Below are 18,013 nucleotides of genomic sequence, written 5' to 3'. Positions count from 1 at the left end.
CCTGTGACAGGCAAATTTATTCCCAAAAGATGGCTCCACTTCATTTAGTTCAAGGACGTGGATTTACTGCTCTCGATCTTTCTGTCCGTGGCTTTGCTACATTATTCCAGGAACAATCTCATCCCTTCAGATCACCCGTGGACACCCCCGGCTAACCTCATCCTTGAGCAGCACTCCCGCATGTTGGCTCAGTGAGCAGGCTGACTGGGGAGCAGCTCCCGTTGCTTCCCGCTTCTGTCTATTCTGACTATTGATCCCCCGCCTCCATCCCCTGTCCCAGCAGGTTCTCCCAAGGAATCAATACCTGACTAGTCGGCAAAGCAGAGATGACACAAGGCCGTGGGAGGGCAACGCGGCCGCTCACAAACCTAAGGGTCCTCCAAGGACAGCACACAAGACACATTGAAGGAGGGAAAGGACCACAAAACGGGGAGAGACCAAAGCAACACTGAAAAAAGGCAGGGAGACACACGGAGGAGGAAAGCAAACACGTCTCCGCCACAAAGCCCTCATGAAACAAGGAAGCAACCCTTCCAGAAGTGTCTGACAATGGTGTGGAGAGAGGAGACAGAGCCTTTGCCCGTGCTTTTAGGAGTAAAAAGGAGGGAAAGAAAGCACCACGTAGACCCAGAATCAGTCAGCCCGAGCTTAAATCCTAGCTCTGCTACTCTTCGGGGTGAGTGTCTCAAATCCTGCTGGACTTTAGTTTCCACACTTCTCTATTGTTCTTTAACTTTTTTCTTCTACCGGAGTGAAGCTGATCAACAATGTTGCCATAGTTCCAAGTGCATAGCAAAAGTGATTCAGGTATACATGCGTACATGCATCCATTCTTTCTTAAATTCTTTACCCATTTAGGTTGTTACATAATATCGAGAGTTCTCTGAGCTATACAGTAAGATCTTGTTGGTTATCCATTTTTTATTATAAAAGCTTATTTTTAATCCGGAAGAGTAAAAATAGGAAATTTTAAATTCTTCCCAAAGCTTGCCATTTTTAAAAGTTTAATGTGCAGTATAACTTTCCAGATTTTCTAAGTATATATAGATTTCTATTTTTACATAGAAGAATTCACAGGGAACATACTAATTTTTAACCTGCTTTTTTTTTCACTTGACAATATATTGAGGATATAGCAGTGTGCACATATCAACCCCAAACTCCCTAGCTACCCCTTCCCTGCCCTTCTCCCCTGGCCATCATAAGTTCATTCTCTAAATCTAAGAATCTGTTTTGTAAATAAGTTCATTGGTATCATTTCTTTTTAGATTCTGCATATAGGGGATGTCATACTATTATTTTTAATAGTAAGTCTCCATGGTCTTATTGACAATTTTCTGATGGCTGATAAAGCTAGGTAATTGCAGTAGTGATACATTCTTACTTAGATATTTTAGGGTAAAGATAATATTTGTCTTTCTCTGTCTTGACTTACTCCACTTAGCATGATGATGGCTAGGTCTATCTATGTTGCTGCAAATGGGATTTCATTATTTTTATGACTAATATTCCATTGTGTATATAAACACCACATCTTCTTTATCCATTCATCTGTCAATGGACACTTTAGGTTGCTTCCACGTCTTGGCTATTGTAAATAGTGCAATGTTGTAAATCAAGTATATTTCAACAGCAAAATTTTTTTAAAAGATGAGAAACTCTCCTTGCTTTTTAAAACACCCAGGGATTTCTAAAGGTGGCTTCCTTATGCCCCTCTGCACAGACATGTTAAAAAGAAGCTCCTCCCAGCAGTCTCCTTGGATCTTCCTTTGGGGACTCTCTTATCCTTGCTAACTCAGAACAAATATCAAGTAAGCTGCCTCATTCGCAGGTAGAGGTAACACCTTTTCCTCCAAGTGCTCTCACAGCCCTGTAGAGTCCGCTAGTATTTATGGAACTCCCTACTATACTGTAATTATTCATTTGTATGATTTTTCTTCCAGGAGACTGAGAACGTCTTAATGGGAAGAAATTGTACCCTTCATCACCAGGGCCTCAGTGCCCAGAAGAGTGCCTGGATATACAACAGGTCTTCAAGGAATATATCAGAAATGAATGAAGCAGTGAGTGAGCAAGTGTAAAACAGCTTTTGCATATCAAAATCACCAAAGGACTGTTTTCCAAAAACATACATCCTTTGCCCCTCCGGATATTTCTGAGATTAGGGCCAAGGCACCTGCAGTGTATTTCAACAAGCTCCTCGGGTATTCCTGATGTACGACTCTATTCAGGGATCACATCACTGGAGAGAGTTCTAGACTAGATCTGTTGTCTAGGCTTCGTTTCTTCAATGAAAATTGCTGAAAAACCTCTCTGCAACTCTGTTTTAGTTAAAAAAATAAAAGACAAATACCATAGTGTGTGTGGCTCAAATGACAATAGCTGAAACCAGTGAGAGGTACACGAGAACTTCAATGAGGAGGAAACTTCTCGATGCTGGTTCTGGGTATGAAGAAGGAATATGCTGGCTAATGACATCCACAGGCTGATGGTAGATTCTTGGGCAGTGTTAGTGGAATCACCAAGCTAAACACTCTGCAGTTGCTAGCTTGGGCCCAAGGCACTAGGGGAGACGGTCTCCCTCGGCTCCAGTTTTCGTCTCTACCCCCACTTCACGCTGTGGGATGCTGCAACCTCCCTGCTGTGCAGTGTCTAGGGAGCTTTCGGGATGAAAGGAGTCACATCATGTGGTATGCTCCTGGGAAATACAGCAGCGAATTAATTTTTCTGCTTCTTCTTCACAGTTCTCTAAGGACAGAAATACCCCCACAACAGGCAGAAGAAAGAATAATACAGAAAAAAGAATCTTCTGAATAAGTGCTTGAAAAGCATTGCAGCAAAAAAATTCTGTTTCAGCCAATAAACAGACCAAATAATCACTGACCAAGTGATCAATGTTCACTTGGAAGGGTAAACAGGAGGATTTCAAAGTGCAATGCAGGAGACATGTCCATAGAGAAAGAAGTTTAACATAATGTGGTAAGAGATAGGACAGACTACCTGAGAGTCAGTGGCAGATGATGCTTGAGCTGAGTCCTGAAGGGAGAGTGGAGGACAGGTGAATTAACTGTAGGAAGCGTGTTCCAGGAAGCAGGAATTCCAAAATGTGAACAGAGGACTTGATGCAGTTTAATATCACTAGGGGATAAACAGGTAGGAAGTGTCCAGGGATAGACTCAGAGAGGCAGAGAAGAGCATCACTATGGGTTTTTGGTGTTGTTTTTTTTTTTTGCTCAGGAATTTGGGCTTTCTGAAGGATAAGTAACCTGGTTACTTATGGGAGTATGGATCTTATTCTATGGGAGTATGGATCAAATGTCTGGGTGGATGTGAGGTCTCCCACGAAGATGACCTAATTTGCAGAAGAGCTAATAAATTCCGTTTCCAGCATGTTGGATTTGAAGAGTCATAGAGGTGAGATCTAAGCAGAGTCCAGAGGGACCTGGAAGTCTGAGGTCTGGAAGGAAGCCATGCTGGAGGTAGAGATGAAGGAAGAATGCTGATTCCAGAAGCTAAGTCTGGTATTTAATCATTCTTTGAGTCTGGGAATGGCAGCCATGGTTTACTACTGAAACTCAGAGACCAAATAAGACATATCTGTCACAGTCTGCACCCAGGCAACATTTTCATTCCCAAAGGCACTGGATTCTACTTGCTTTTCCCATCCTCCTTCACCTACACTTTTCCATACCCCTCACCTTTGCTGCAGATTAAGTTCCAGACAGGATAGAACCTCAGGAATATCCTTCCTCCTGGAAATCCTGAAAGATAGGCCTTTTTCCTTTAAAAGATTTTTATAGAAATCATTATGATGGACAGACAGGATATGATTTTTAAAAGTGAAAACATGGAAATCTTACAAAGATTTCAGATTTTCCCTGCTTCGAATTATGGCGCCCTGTCTTGGCACCAGGAAACCCATCAAGTTGTTCTGAACTCTTCTATTGTCCTTTAGAACAGAGCTGATACGTCCTTCCTTCAGTCTCCACTCTTCCTAATTAAGCGCATCATCTGCCAGCTTCCAAGTCCTGCTTCCACACTGTGAAGGAGGGCAACACACTCCCAGGGGCAACATCTCTCAGTGCACGCAGAGATCCTCAAAGGGGATGGGTGGACAGTAACGAACCATCGACAGAGGGGTTGTGCAAAAATCCGAGGAGAGGGTTTTGTTTGACAAGGCTCCCTGTTCCCTTTCTGGGTCTGATATTCTACCCCAACATAAAATTCTTGCCCCAGCTGAATAGAACTTTTTCTCCAGGAGTCCCCTAATCCTAACACATTTTTCTAAAGATATAATTGGAAAGGAATTAAGCAATTGAAGGTGCCATGGGCTGCTTCTAGAACAAGCATCTGTGACTCAGTGGGCAGGATTGCCTGGGAAGCCTCTGAAACTGGGAGCAATTTTTGTACATATGTGTATTTTTTTAAGAGAGAGACCAGCCATTTATTGCATACTAATCTTCCAGGCATTTTGTACTTACTATCATTGATTCTTATGACAGCTCCATTTTTCATATGAGAAATAGAGGCTCAGCATGATTAAGTGTTTGGCCCAAAACCACATAACTTTGGGTCCAAGGCGAGAGCCTGACCCCCATCTACATGGCCTCCATGCCCACACTCACCATACTCTGCCTTAGTGCCTCTCTCTGCTTCTCAGAGTCTTTTCCCAGGTTCAAAAATCCAGTGATCCTACAGCCTGGATCCAACAGAGGAAAAGGTGGATTTTCTGGGCTCAGAGAGACATGGTCTCTCAGAGACTCGTAGCCTGCCTCAGCCCTGTAGGCAACACCCATCATCCGGAAGGAGGGCTGAGCCACCCGGGGTGAGCTGGCCCAGCAGAGGGCCACCGCCCAGCGGCAGACGCGTAGGCGGCAGAGATGGAGTCCCTTAAGGAAACATCTGTAGAGGCTGTAAGGTGTGGGTAGGAAGAGAAAAATGATGTGGAAAGTCTGGAACTACCTAAGGCAAAGACCAGAGAAGGATATCTGAAGCAGAAGGAGCTGCATGAAAAAGCATGGAGATGAATACTGGGAATACTAAAATTCAGATATTAAAGTAGTAGGTGGGTGGCAAACAGAGAAAGCAAAACTCCGCCATGAGTCAGACTATGTCCTTTAGCATCAGCCCCTCAGGCAGAGAATCCTTAAAAGGCTACAGAAGCCTCAACAGTTTCTTTTTTTTTAATTTTATTATATCTTTATTTATAAATTTATCTTTGTCATTGTAAAAGCAACATAATCACACTAAAAGATGAAAACCAGAAACATGAAAACAAGATCACCCACAATCCCACAATCTAACAACTGTTACCATTGGGCAAGAATTCTAACTTTTTTCATATAATTGCATACCTGGTAAACAGACAAAACTCAAAAGTCCACCCTACTTGATTTTCCTTAAGAGAAAACTGCCAATCAACAGGGACTTGTATTCAATTAGCACCTTTTCCTTAGAGGATTTAGAAAATTCTAATATAAAGCATGATCGAAAGGGTTTCTCAGGCTCAGGACTATTGAAATTTGGGGCCAAATCATTCTTCTGGGAAGTGTGTTTGAGGGTGTGTACTGTGCACTGTAGGATGTCTGTAAGACACGATGGGAAGCCCAAATGAACTTTTTGGCCAATGCTCTATTTATTGATCAGTCCCAGTCTCTAGCCAACCAAGTATCAGTCGCTCCATAAACAGTTATTATATAATAAGGCTAGATTGGAAAAGGCTATGAGATAGTGCAGGGTGGTGGCTGGGTGTACAATTAGCATATCTGGCTTGAAATCCCAACTTTACAACCTACCAACTGTGAGATCTTCAGCAAGTCATTTATGTTCTTCAGTTTAAACTTTAATCCCTTCATCCATAAAACAAGAAGACTGAAAGGACTTACAAGAATCTTTTAAGGATGAGCTACTGCATGTAAAGCCACAAGCACAAAAGAGAAGCAGTTGCTATAAGACATAGTGAGTAGAGGGTCAGATCAGACGATGAAGAGTTCAGGCTTTGAAAGCCACAAGGCTGCTGTTGCAACTACTCAGCTCTGCAGCTGTAGTAGGAAAGCAGCCACAGATAACATGTGCGCCAATGAGCATGGCTGCGCTCTGCTAACCCTTCATTTACTATAGAGGGGCAGCCACATTTGGCCCGCAGGTCATAGCCGCTGACCTCTGCGTTCAGATGTCTAAATTTGAATCAAGGAGAACACTCTACAGAAGGTTCTTGAACTGGACTATGAAAACATCAGAGTGATTCCTTGGATAGGCTGAATTTTTCACATCATGCGGTATAGCCTACCTCAAGCCAGGTCTGGAGTCTATGACAACTGTCTAGGCATGAGACAGGAAGGGCCTGCACTGTGGGCGATACGAACGCGATCCCTGCAGGAGAGGGTGGCAAACGCTGCTCCTCGCCTCCCGCACACCCAGCTGCGGTAATAACCTCCGAGGGTCTGTCTGTATTTTCCTACAATGGCTTTAGTCATAGTTGGAGCCCATCAGTTCAGTTCAGTTCAGTCGCTCAGTCGTGTCTGACTCTGCGACCCCATGAATTGCAGCACGCCAGGCCTCCCTGTCCATCACCAACTCCCGGAGTTCACTCAAACTCACGTCCATCGAGTCGGTGATGCCATCCAGACATCTCATCCTCTGTCATCCCCTTCTCCTCCTGCCCCCAATCCCTCCCAGCCTCAGGGTCTTTTCCAATGAATCAACTCTTTGCATCAGGCGGCCAAAGTATTAGAGTTTCAGCTTCAGCATCAGTCCTTCCAGTGAACACCAGGACTAATCTCCTTTGCAGTCCAAGGGACTCTCAAGAGTCTTCTACAACACCAGAGTTCAAAAGCGTCAATTCTTCGGTGCTCAGCTTTCTTCACAGTCCAACTGTCACATCCATATATGACCACTGGAAAAACCATAGCCTTGACTAGATGGACCTTTGTTGGCAAAGTAATGTCTCTGCTTTTGAATATGCTATCTAGGTTGGTCATAACTTTCCTTTCAAGGAGTAAGCATCTTTTAATTTCATGGCTGCAATCACCATCTGCAGTGATTTTGGAGCCCAGAAAAATAAAGTCAGCCACTGTTTCCACTGTTTCCCCATCTATTCGCCATGAAGTGATGGGACCAGATGCCATGATCTTAGTTTTCTGAATGTTGAGCTTTAAGCCAACTTTTTCACTTTCAAGAGGCTTTTTAGTTTCTCTTCACTTTCTGCCTTAAGGGTGGTGTCATCTGCATATCTGAGGATATTGATATTTCTCGGGGCAATCTTGATTCCAGCTTGTGCTTCTTCCCATATTACCTAGCAAATAATTAGCATAGACCTAGAAAACCTCTGGAGAATTAATTAAAGTTAAAAATTAAAATATTATTCTTAATTTATACTGACTCCTAAACAGATGAGTTGCTTGAATTTGAGACTCATACTTAAGCTACTCTCAGTTTCAAGCAATGACTCCATTTTTCATGCAGGACATTAAGAATCTGTCAGAAATGATTCAAATAGTTGTACTACAGACTAGTGGTCACTGTATGAATTGATCATGACTCTTAACCATTGCCACCATTTCCTGTAAATGATACCTTCTCACTTTGCTCTGGTTTTGGATTTTCAGATTGGGCCTGCCCTTTTATGTTCCTAAGTACAACCAGCTTTAAGCAGATTGGTTAAAAATGCCAGGTTAAACAAGCTGTACCCCAACCGAGTCAGGGGAGCCACAGCCACAGCTCCAAATAAAGTCTTTGGAGACAGATGCCTAAAATGTGGCATATCCACTTCCCATAGGGAATTCTGACATTTTAAGAACAGGAATCTAAAAGCACGCTCTGAGCCCAGGAAAGGTTTAATACACATTGTTCACAGCACAGACTTAAATAGTCATTCGATATAAATTGTGTTGAATCAATGAATGCACCAGTGACTATTAAGAATTTTTTCATGGATTGACATTTAAAATTTGGGAGTAAGCCAGAGATGGCTTACTACTGAATTGAAAAATAAAAGGATTTTTTAAGAATAATGTCCTAAACTCAATTCATTAAAAAATGAATTAGAATAACCATCTACCCACACCCAAGCTCAACAATGCATTTCCGGTTTGTATAAATGCATTGTATTTCTAATTACATATTTTCTAAAAGCCTATAAAAATAAATGATGTGTGATCCTACCCTTCAAGCAGTTTCTAGAAAACGAGCCACTTAACTGCCGCTTATTTCAGCTTTCAGAGCAATTTAAAAATAATAATGATAATGAATAAAAGCTTACTAAACAATTAAATACAGGGATTTCCCTGGCAGTCCAGTGGTTATGAGTTGGCCTTCCAATGCAGGAGGTGAGGCTTTGATCCCTGGTCAGGGAGCTAAGATTCCACATGACTCAAGGTCAAAAAACCAAAAGGTAAAACAGAAGCAATATTGTAACAAATTCAAAAAAGTTTTTAAAAAATATGACGAAATACAGAAAACACTCCCTTTACAAGAGAATTCTAGGCCAGCATTTCCTTACTGTTGTTGCTCAGCCTTGTCTGACTCTGCGACCGCATGGATCACAGCACGCTAGGCTCTGCCATCCCCCACTATCTCCTGGAGTTTGCTCAGATCCATGTCCATTGAGTCGGTGATGAACCACCTCATTCTCTGCTGCCCTCTTCTCCTTTTGCCTTCAGTCTTTCCCTTTCACAGCATTTCCTTAAAGTGTTCAGTTAGTTTGTCAGTGTTCTATGTGGCCAAAAATAATTTACAAATTATCTGATGCCTGAGAGAGTGTCCTTTTGGAGGAGATAATACAAAAAAATACCACTACACGTGTGGCACACTATCGTTTTAGAAATCCACACTAACTAGAGACATATCTTGATTTTGAGATCTTAATATAGGAAGGAACAAAAAGTGTCTGTTAGCATCAAAGAAGTAAGGTAATAACTGTATAGCTTTAGGGAAATTGCCTAGGTCTCACCTCAACGTTTTTTTTTTTATTGTAATAACATTAATACTTACTCTAACATTAATACTTACTCTATAGGCTCATGCCAGGATTGAATGAGTTCATACACATAAAAATTTCTACACAAAGTTAACATTCAGCAAACAGGAAGAACCTAGACATTGTTATTACTAGAGATTCAGCATGTGCCTAAGATATCAAGGGCCTGAAAATTCCAACAGCAAAGGGGACAGTGAAGTTGGTTTTCTCAAATCCATTTGATCACGTATATTAATTTGAATTTTCAGTCATAAGACTCAGAAGCCAATGCTAGCTAAACATGAAATTATTTATTCAAGGCATGTTAGATTGCTTGCAGAATTACTTAGTAGGCTACAGAAACAGTAGTCTAGAAAAACCAGATTTAGCCTGAGCTTCCAGAAACTCAGATCCCATACAGAACAAGTGTGATGAGAACACTGCTACCAGCCACCACGGAACACTAGGTCCTGTAATCTGCAAAGCTCTGAGGAACTCAACTTGAATGCAGTTGTTCCTGGGACCGGATCTTGATTCTGCATCCAGCATAGGACTCAGCAAACCACACTCTCTCCCAAGAATGGAAGTCTGTTCTGCCACCACCTTCCCCAGAGGGGGCAAAAAAACGGGTTCTGCATTGTACCTTCATCCTCTAGTGGCTCACTTATGAATCAGTCTGTAGGTGGAATCTAGGTCATATGTCTGTTTTCTAGCTGCAAAGAAAGCAAAAGAAGAAAGTTTTATGGGCTCTCCCTGGGGAAGTGAGCCTTCCCTGGCGAGAAGCTCCCTAAAGATAACAAATGCGTTTTCAACAGTTACTGGAAACCCAAAACGCATGAAAAATAGGTGTTTCGCTGCACCATGAAACCCCTATTTGTTTTTCAGTTGCTAAGTTGTGTCCGACTTTTTGTGACCCCATGAACTGCAGAATGCCATGCTTCCCTGTCCTTCACCATTACCCAGAGTTTGTTCAAACTCATGTCCATTGGGTTTGTGATGCCATTCAAACAGCTCATCCTCTGTTGCCCCCTTCTCCTCCTACCTTCAATCTTTCCCAGTATCAGGGTCTTTTCCAATAAGTAGGCTCTTTGCATCAGGTGGCCAAAGTATTGGAGTTTCAGCTTTAGCATCAGTCCTTCCAAAGAACACCCAGGGCTGATCTCCTTTAGAATGGACTGGTTGGATCTCCCTTCAGTCCAAGGGACTCTCAAGAGTCTTCTCCTCCCCCTAAAAGCTACTAATGTCTTATAGAGAATACTGCTGGGTATATTCCTTCCCTTAGCAGGCCACACATCAACATCTTGCTTTTTAGTTGTAGGGAAGAGACTAAAATTCAATAGAGTTTAATGTCAGAAAGTTTCTTCTAGGGTACCCATTGATCTTAGAATATTCTGAGATCGAGGGTGGGCCTAAAGGTCACCATAAATAGGATAGAAACAGACAAGGAAATCTGCCAGAAGCAGAGCATGCCGTGGAGGCTGCATGAACAGAAGACACTGCAGTTCTTTCTGAGACTGTTCTTGTGGCCACTCGGGTAGATCCCACCCGCCCCATTATTTCCCATCTACATGGCATTTTCCTGGTGTCCTGCTTCTGAACACAACCTCACAGGAACCACCAGAGCATAAAAGTAAGATGGAGCAGCCTGGGAAGGACTGAGATGTAGAAACAGACCCTTCTTCTGAGTGCCGCTTTTGTGAGCATCAGAGTCAGCTACAGATGATGACACCCACACGGGCAGGTGGGCTGTGGGAACAAGCGATTGAGACAAGGTGGGATGTGTGTGCGGTGAGATCAGACATAAAACATCCAGGGACCCCTGGGTCGCTTAATCTCATAGAAACTCTGAAAGGTAATTGGATCCAGCCATAGCGTGAATCCAAAGGAAGTCGCTTCAGAGATTCAGGCAGAAAGCATCAAGAAGGCGCCAGGTAAATGGAGCAGAAGGTCAGGGGGCTCCGTCAGCCATTGATATGGGCCCAAAAGATAGGATTCTCAGTCTTGGGAATGCTCTAGCAAGAGCAGGCCAGGGCCCTCATTCTAAATAGACAAATCTACCAAATCCTTGGAGAAGGAAATGGCAATCCACTCCAGTACTATTGCCTGGAAAATCCCATGGACAGAGGAGCCTGGTAGGCTACAGCCCATGGGGTCGCAGAGTCAGACACGACTGAGTGACTTCACGTTCACGTTCACCAAAGCATATTATAAATACCAGGCTTGGACACAAAAATGCATAAGAGCCATTATTAGAGATAAGGTATGATGTGGACAGTGCGATGCATCAGAGCTCCTGACCTACAGGTTGACCAATTAAATTAAATTACAGACCAGAAACGGAGGTGTTAAAAATAATTGTGCTAGGATCAGGAATGTTCCAGAAAATGGGACATATGCTCATCCCAGTTATATGTTACCTGGCTGTAGTGAATCCCCAGGCAGAATTCAACTAAACATGGCTAAGAAAAGAAGATAATGCAAAGGGTGAAAACTAAAGAACACCTGACTTAGGAGACTGCTTTTCTTTTCTTTCCTTTGCTTTTGGTATTTGAAGAGATGATGTGAAAAACCAAAGATGCTAGCAAACATTTACTTTTAATTTTTTTTTTTCCCTCTCTTAATTCACAGCCAGAGGGTACTATGCTTATTCCAGCAATAGCACAAGGCCTGAAAATTCTTGCAGAAAATTTCTTGAGAAGATTAAAGAGCAAGAGGTCAAATTTACTTTGGCAGTGGGGTCAGCAGCAGAAAGGAGGCTTGTCTAAAGAACAAGCTCCTCTAACATTCCGCTAGTTTCAGCTTCGGGCATGGCCAAACTGCTGATGATACCCACAGGATTTGTGCAAGAGGCGGCCGGGAGAACAAAGCCAGAGGCTGTGGACGTTAGCTCATTAGAAGTTTTGGAAACACTAAAAAAAAGAAAATCAGATGTTTATCACCAGACTGATAATGATGTGACCCAAGAGGACTCAAGTTGTTAGGAGAGACACTTTTCTAAGACAAAGATCTTTATGGGAAATGTTCCCCGGTCCCAAAGGTAATCAAAGAATGAATTGGTGGCTGCCTCCAAATGCTGCCATCTTAGATTCAGGCAGACAGTCTGAGCTGGGCCTCTGTTTTGTAAATGCTGAAATACTATCCTCAGAAAGGAAGCAGAGCTTTATCAGAGATCTTAAAAATAAAAAGACTTTGGGAACAATTTGACTAATCAAGGATGCAGTATTGTTCCTGCTGCAGGATTGTTCCTGCACACCTCAGTGTCAACTTTGAAAACCAGCCCGGCTCTGGGAAACCATTTTCATTATTTGGACATCCGGAAGGACAATTTCAACAGCAGTATGCTTGGAGGGAAGAGAGGTGTAGGTTCTGCCTTCTACAGTGAGGCCTTGTACCCTCTTGGTCATATTAGCCGTTCAATGCCCTTTAGCCTTGGGAAACTCCCTCCGCCCTCTCTCTGTACAAAGCTTCTCTTCAAAGTTTACACTTTCGGGGATTTGGAGGATTAGAAATCCAGCATTGAAGTGCATGTGGGTCAGCCAGGCCTTAAGTTAATTAACATCATGCCCTTAAGTAGAGTTTGACACTGCAATCATTGTACAAGGAATGTCAGCATGAAGTGAAAGAAAGTCCTTGTCCCACAAGACATTTCAGCCCTCCCCACAGATTCACAGGCCTCTTCCTTCCTTTTCTCTTATTTTTCTGTTGGTACTTATTGGCTGTCCGATATATATTGGATATATCCATATATTTTTACTTAGGTTTTGTTGTTATTGTTATACATGAAGTCAGGATCCTGTTTCATAAATTTCTCTGTTCCCAGTGCCTGGTATATAACAGGCATTCCATAACATTTGCTGAATGAGAGAATGATGGATCTAAATATATCCTTATATGAGTCATTCGATATAGATTGCCCTCCAGGTGTATGGTAATTAATTGAGAAAAGGAGTTCTCCAAAATTCTGGTCTTTTACCCCTGTGCCTAGAGGCTTCTGGGCTGGAGACTCTTGGGAAAGAAAGGAATTTGAAGGAATATTCAAGGATCTGTGGAATGAAGTTGAGTATGGGGCTAAGGAATGGGTAAATGGATGCATTCACCCACATTTTGGATTTTTTTTTAAAGCCAGACTAACACCCAATAACCAGACTATTAAAAATGTCCTATTTCTGGGACTTCCCTGGCGGTCCAGCAGTTAAGACTCTGTCTCCAGTGCATGTGGCACAGGTTCGATCCCTGGTCAGGGAACCGAGATTCCACCGCCACTTGGTGTGGGGGATGGGGGGGGGGGAGGGGGGGGATAGTGTTTCTTCAATGTCCATCACTTAATCACATTCGCGAGTACTACTTGGCTGATGTATCTTTACAACAGTAAATTCTTGAAACAAACAAACAGACAAGGTTCAGTGGGAGCCAGGAAATAGAAAACAGGTACTGTGTCCCAAATCTAAGGGAAAAATCCTCAAAAATAATAAGGAAAACAAAGGGTTTTAAAAGGAAAAAGGGGGGAGCACGTACAAGCATGCTGAGGCCTCAAGAAAGAAAACAAGGCACCAAGAAGTAAAACTTTCTAAACATAAGGCCAGCTTAGAGGTAGCACTGGGAGAAGGCGGGCACTGAGACCCGCCCCCAAAGCCTGAACTAAGAGGCCAGGTAAGAGGCACCGCCGCCTCGTCCTCCCGCTCCGGCACCTCCCGCCCCGAGCAGTTCAGTCTTCCTGCTCAAGTTTTCACTGTAGCGATAGTTTCGCATCAGGTTTTTCTCTGTAATCTCTACAGCCATTACTTTAGCTCAAGGCTTTGTCGTTTTCTCATAAGAATGCAGTAACTACCATGTCGATCTGTCTTTCCAGAGTCCCCAAGGACAAATCTGACCACTCTACCCTCTGGTACAAGACCCTTCAGAAGCTCCTCCTCAGCCTGGTTCCTAGTGGCTCAGACGGTAAAGCGTCTGCCTGCCATGCGGGAGACCTAGGTTCAACCCCTGGGTCAGGAAGATCCCAGGAGGAAAAAGCGGCAACCCACTCCAGTATTCTTGCCTGGAAAACCCCATGGACGGAGGAACCTCGTGGGTTACAGCCCATGGGGTCGCAGAGTTGGACACAATTGAGTGACTTCACTTTCTTTCTTTAAGCCTATTTAAATGATGTCCATTCAAGCTGTAGTTCCAAACCATGCGCTCAAAGGTTCACAGCAAGGCCTAGGTGTTAATTTCCCTCAGTGCAGAGACAATGCCTATCTTACTCAAAGATGAATCCCAAACAATTAGCACAGTGCCTGTGCTCAAGTATACAATATGTGTATTCCACAAATAAGTAAGTAGAAAAATTGTGATTTACAACTACGCAGAATGCAATCTTAGTAATATAAAACATACATATATATATGCACATAGAGAATATCAGAAAAACATATCAAACCATTTACTTTTAATTTATGATTTTTAAAATTTTTTTCAAAATCTATGATGAAGCTATTTTTCTCTCTGATTCTGACACAGAGAGAAAGGGAGCAGAGTAAAAGTTATGCCCCTGATACATTAGATAACAGCGTGGGGCACAGAGGGGAGTGTCAGCCTCTCACCAGCTCACACTGGATTCTGCGTCTTCCAGCCCTGACTCTGCCCGCACTTCCTGCTACTAGCTGCCACCAGGAGGGTGAGCAGTGCCAAGCCACACTATGTTCCTTACAGGCATATTTGCCATCCACTCACTCTTTGCCCACTATTCCAACATTCCCAGTGTGCTTGTTCTGTGCTTTGGCCATCTTTTCATTTCTAGGGCAAAACACAGTTCCTGATACACAGTGAAACATTAAGTGTTGATGGAGTCAACTAATACTTGAGTAACGCACTGACACTGAAGGTGAAGCCTGTTTCTTTCATTGACTAAAATCATCCTTACCTACCAGGGCTATTGTGAGGCCTAAATGAGAAAACACACAAAAATCCCACTGACATATCATAAGCACTCCATACATGAACATAGTTATTGAATACTGTCAGTGTGATTACATACAGGTTGCTTTGCTGCCTTAGCCACAAACACCTTAAATTGTGGGTCACAGTTGCACCCATCCCCTTGAAATGAGAAAGAGCTTAAAGCAGTCTGAGAACTACAAATCGCTAAACAAACATATACTATCATTATGGTAATAATGATGATGATTATATGCCATTTTCTTTGTGAATCCTGCCTACAATAAGTTTATCCTTTAAGGTCACATTACCTTTGCCGATGTTTCAAACCATCCCACGAAACCATGCTCCTTGCAGAACTGGTCCATCTTGAGGCCGTTGTTCAGGAGCACATCCTTCCCCTGGTCACATTTGTTGGCCAACAAAACCACTGAAACTGGTTTGCCGTTAGGGAGACTTAACTTTGAGTCCAAGTCATTCTTCCACTTTGTCACTGCTTCAAATGTAGCCGGCCTGGTGACATCGAAGACAATAAATGCACCCATAGCTTCTCGGTAATAGACCCGTGTCATGTTTCCAAATCTTTCTTGACCTATCACCAAAAAGAAACAGAAATCAAAAATTCATTTCTGTTGTAAACTAAATCATATATTGGACCCTAACAAGGCTTCCAGAATGAGCAGATCACTCCGTAAAGTGTTCCATTGCTTATCTATAAAAAAAGTGCACTAAATACACAACCAGGATACTCTTGTTTAGGGTGTTTTTTTTTTAAATCCCAAGGGGATTCATTCATGCAATAAGTAATTATTAAAATATCCTTGGACCATGTAACACTCCAGGACTGTGCTAATACAGTATACCCCTAGCACATATGCCTACCTTGGTTTAATTAAAATGAAACAAAATTTAAAATTCAGTTCCTCAATCACATTTCAAGTGTTCAATAACCATATGTGGTTGTGGCTACAGTATTAGACACCCCAATAGAGAACATTTTCATTATCATAGGATGCTCTATTGGACAGTACTGTCCTAAATATTTGGAATACAATGATTAAAACATGAAAATACCTCCCATCATGGAGTTTACATTTTAGTGGGACAATTAGTACTAATTAGATTAGCATGTTACAAAGGCATCTGCAGTCAACTCCTATTAAGGATAATAGGACATTTGCTAACCATCAGAAATATGATTTCCATATATAATCATGAAGGTACAACTAATATTCCCATTTTAAAGTGAGACCAAGAGAGGCTAAGTAACTTCTTCAAATTATATAGATGCAAGCTTAAGAAATTATAATCCAAAGTTGAGCTTTTTGAATCCAAAGCTCATAGTCATTTACCAACAATGAATACCCTCAGTTACTAAACCATAGTCTTGTACTATCTCTCCCCTGGGTTCATGTACCAGGAGTGTCCCATTCAACTCAACTGAACAGAACACATGTTTATCCATCGATGCCAGTTTCTGAGCTACATGCTAGGAATACGACAGTGAACCAGATGACCTATACCCTTAACTAGTCTGCAATCTATCAGATAAGGAAAGCCTTCCGACATATAAATACATTGTTGTTGTGAAAGTGGCTCAGTCATGTCCGACTCTTTGCGATCCCATGGATTATACAGTCCATGGAATTCTCCAGGCCAGAATACTGGAGTGTGTAGCCTTTCCCTTCTCCAGGGGATCTTCCCAATGAACCCAGGTCTCCCACATTGCAGGTAGATTCTTTACCAGCTGAGCCACAAGGGAAGCCCATAAATACATACATAAATAAATGGATTGGTCTTATTTAGACCAATCAGCTAGAATCAGTTTTGTTCTGATTCTTCATTTTCTAAATGAATATTAGCAAGTTTCTTAAACACAGTAAGTTTAGCCTTCCTCATCTGCCAAACAGAAGTAATAATATGTACCTCACAGGGCTGTTACATGGATGAAAAGAACTGATGTATGTAAAGCACCCAGCAGTCCCTTGCAACTAGCTGGTACTTGAGCTTTCCCTCCCTTTCTCCAGCATGTTAAAAATTATAAAAGACAATATGACAAAGGTAGTGAAATCAGAGTTCTAGACCAGAGTTTATGAAAGAACATTACAGGAACTTGAGCTGATCAACAAATATGGAAAAAACCCTATTGCTTGTAACTCTGTCCACAAGTAATTGCTGAAGATGGGAGATACTGAAGACTGGGTTCATGTTTTCTGAACCTCAAACTCCAGAAGTGTATGACCAGGCAGAGTTATTTTATTGTGACTTGGGAACTTCTTCGTGTTCAGAGTTTTATAAAGTTTCAGAAATTAAAACAAAGTCAAGTGTGTATTGAATAAGCCAACTTCTCTTTTTAAAAAAAGGGCTGAAACTGGCATGTATCTGTAGGTCAATATACCTCTAAGGACACTTAACATTTGTGTTCAAGGTTTGTTGACGGTGAGTTTTAATTCAAGTTACCAAATTCTTTCGTAGGTCATGTTCACACTGCCATTAGTACTACAGATTGTAAGAGGGACTGATCCATAAGCACTTAATGAAAACACATGAAGGTCAAGGCTTCCTCACCTAGTGTGTGAGCCTGTGTCCTCAAGCACGTATGCCTGGAAAGAAGAGCACTTTGTCAGAGCCACATGACCGTCCTAAAATATCCCTTACTTGGGTTATACCAGCATTTAAAAAAAATTCCCCACAGTCATCTAGTCAATGAAAGAGAGTGGTATAACACTACTCATATGACCCAAAGGCCACGGATGAACTTTCATTTTTCCGAAATGAGTTCTAAATTTCTTTTATTTCCGTTTTTTGTTGTTTTAGATCCTTATGCATACAGAGATTTCCTTTGATACTGATCAGGGTGGCCATGACATTTCAGGAAGACGGGGGAAAAAGGCCCTCTGTGATCATTCAGAACTCTGAAGGCCTCTGGGCTTTTTCTGGATGTCTTATGATCCCTTTCAGAGAAATAATCAGATGAAGGGCAAAGTCATGGGTTATTCAATAATCTGCTTGTCCGGGGTTTTCATAGTACAATAAGGCAGCCTTTAAGAACAAAGATTTTACATTTCAAATATATGGCAAAGGGTCTATACAGGAAAAAAAAAAAAAAAGACATACTACACAGACCACGTAGACTTACACCTC

General features: G+C 42.1%; 1 protein-coding gene across 1 annotated transcript in view; it reads right to left on the bottom strand.

The window, feature by feature from the left end:
- RAB38 (RAB38, member RAS oncogene family) overlaps positions 1-18,013 on the bottom strand; it is a 63,631-nt gene that overhangs the window by 22,826 nt on the left and 22,792 nt on the right. Inside the window, exon 2 of the mRNA XM_052662385.1 lies at positions 15,181-15,461. Coding sequence (XP_052518345.1) covers positions 15,181-15,461 — 281 coding nt within the window. The remainder of the gene's footprint in view (positions 1-15,180; positions 15,462-18,013) is intronic.

The sequence above is a fragment of the Budorcas taxicolor genome, chromosome 25 (assembly GCF_023091745.1).
Source record: "Budorcas taxicolor isolate Tak-1 chromosome 25, Takin1.1, whole genome shotgun sequence".
In the NCBI taxonomy this organism is placed as follows: domain Eukaryota; kingdom Metazoa; phylum Chordata; class Mammalia; order Artiodactyla; family Bovidae; genus Budorcas; species Budorcas taxicolor.
The sequence above is the reverse complement of the archived record's forward strand: the minus strand, read 5'-3'. Positions and strand labels throughout refer to the sequence as shown.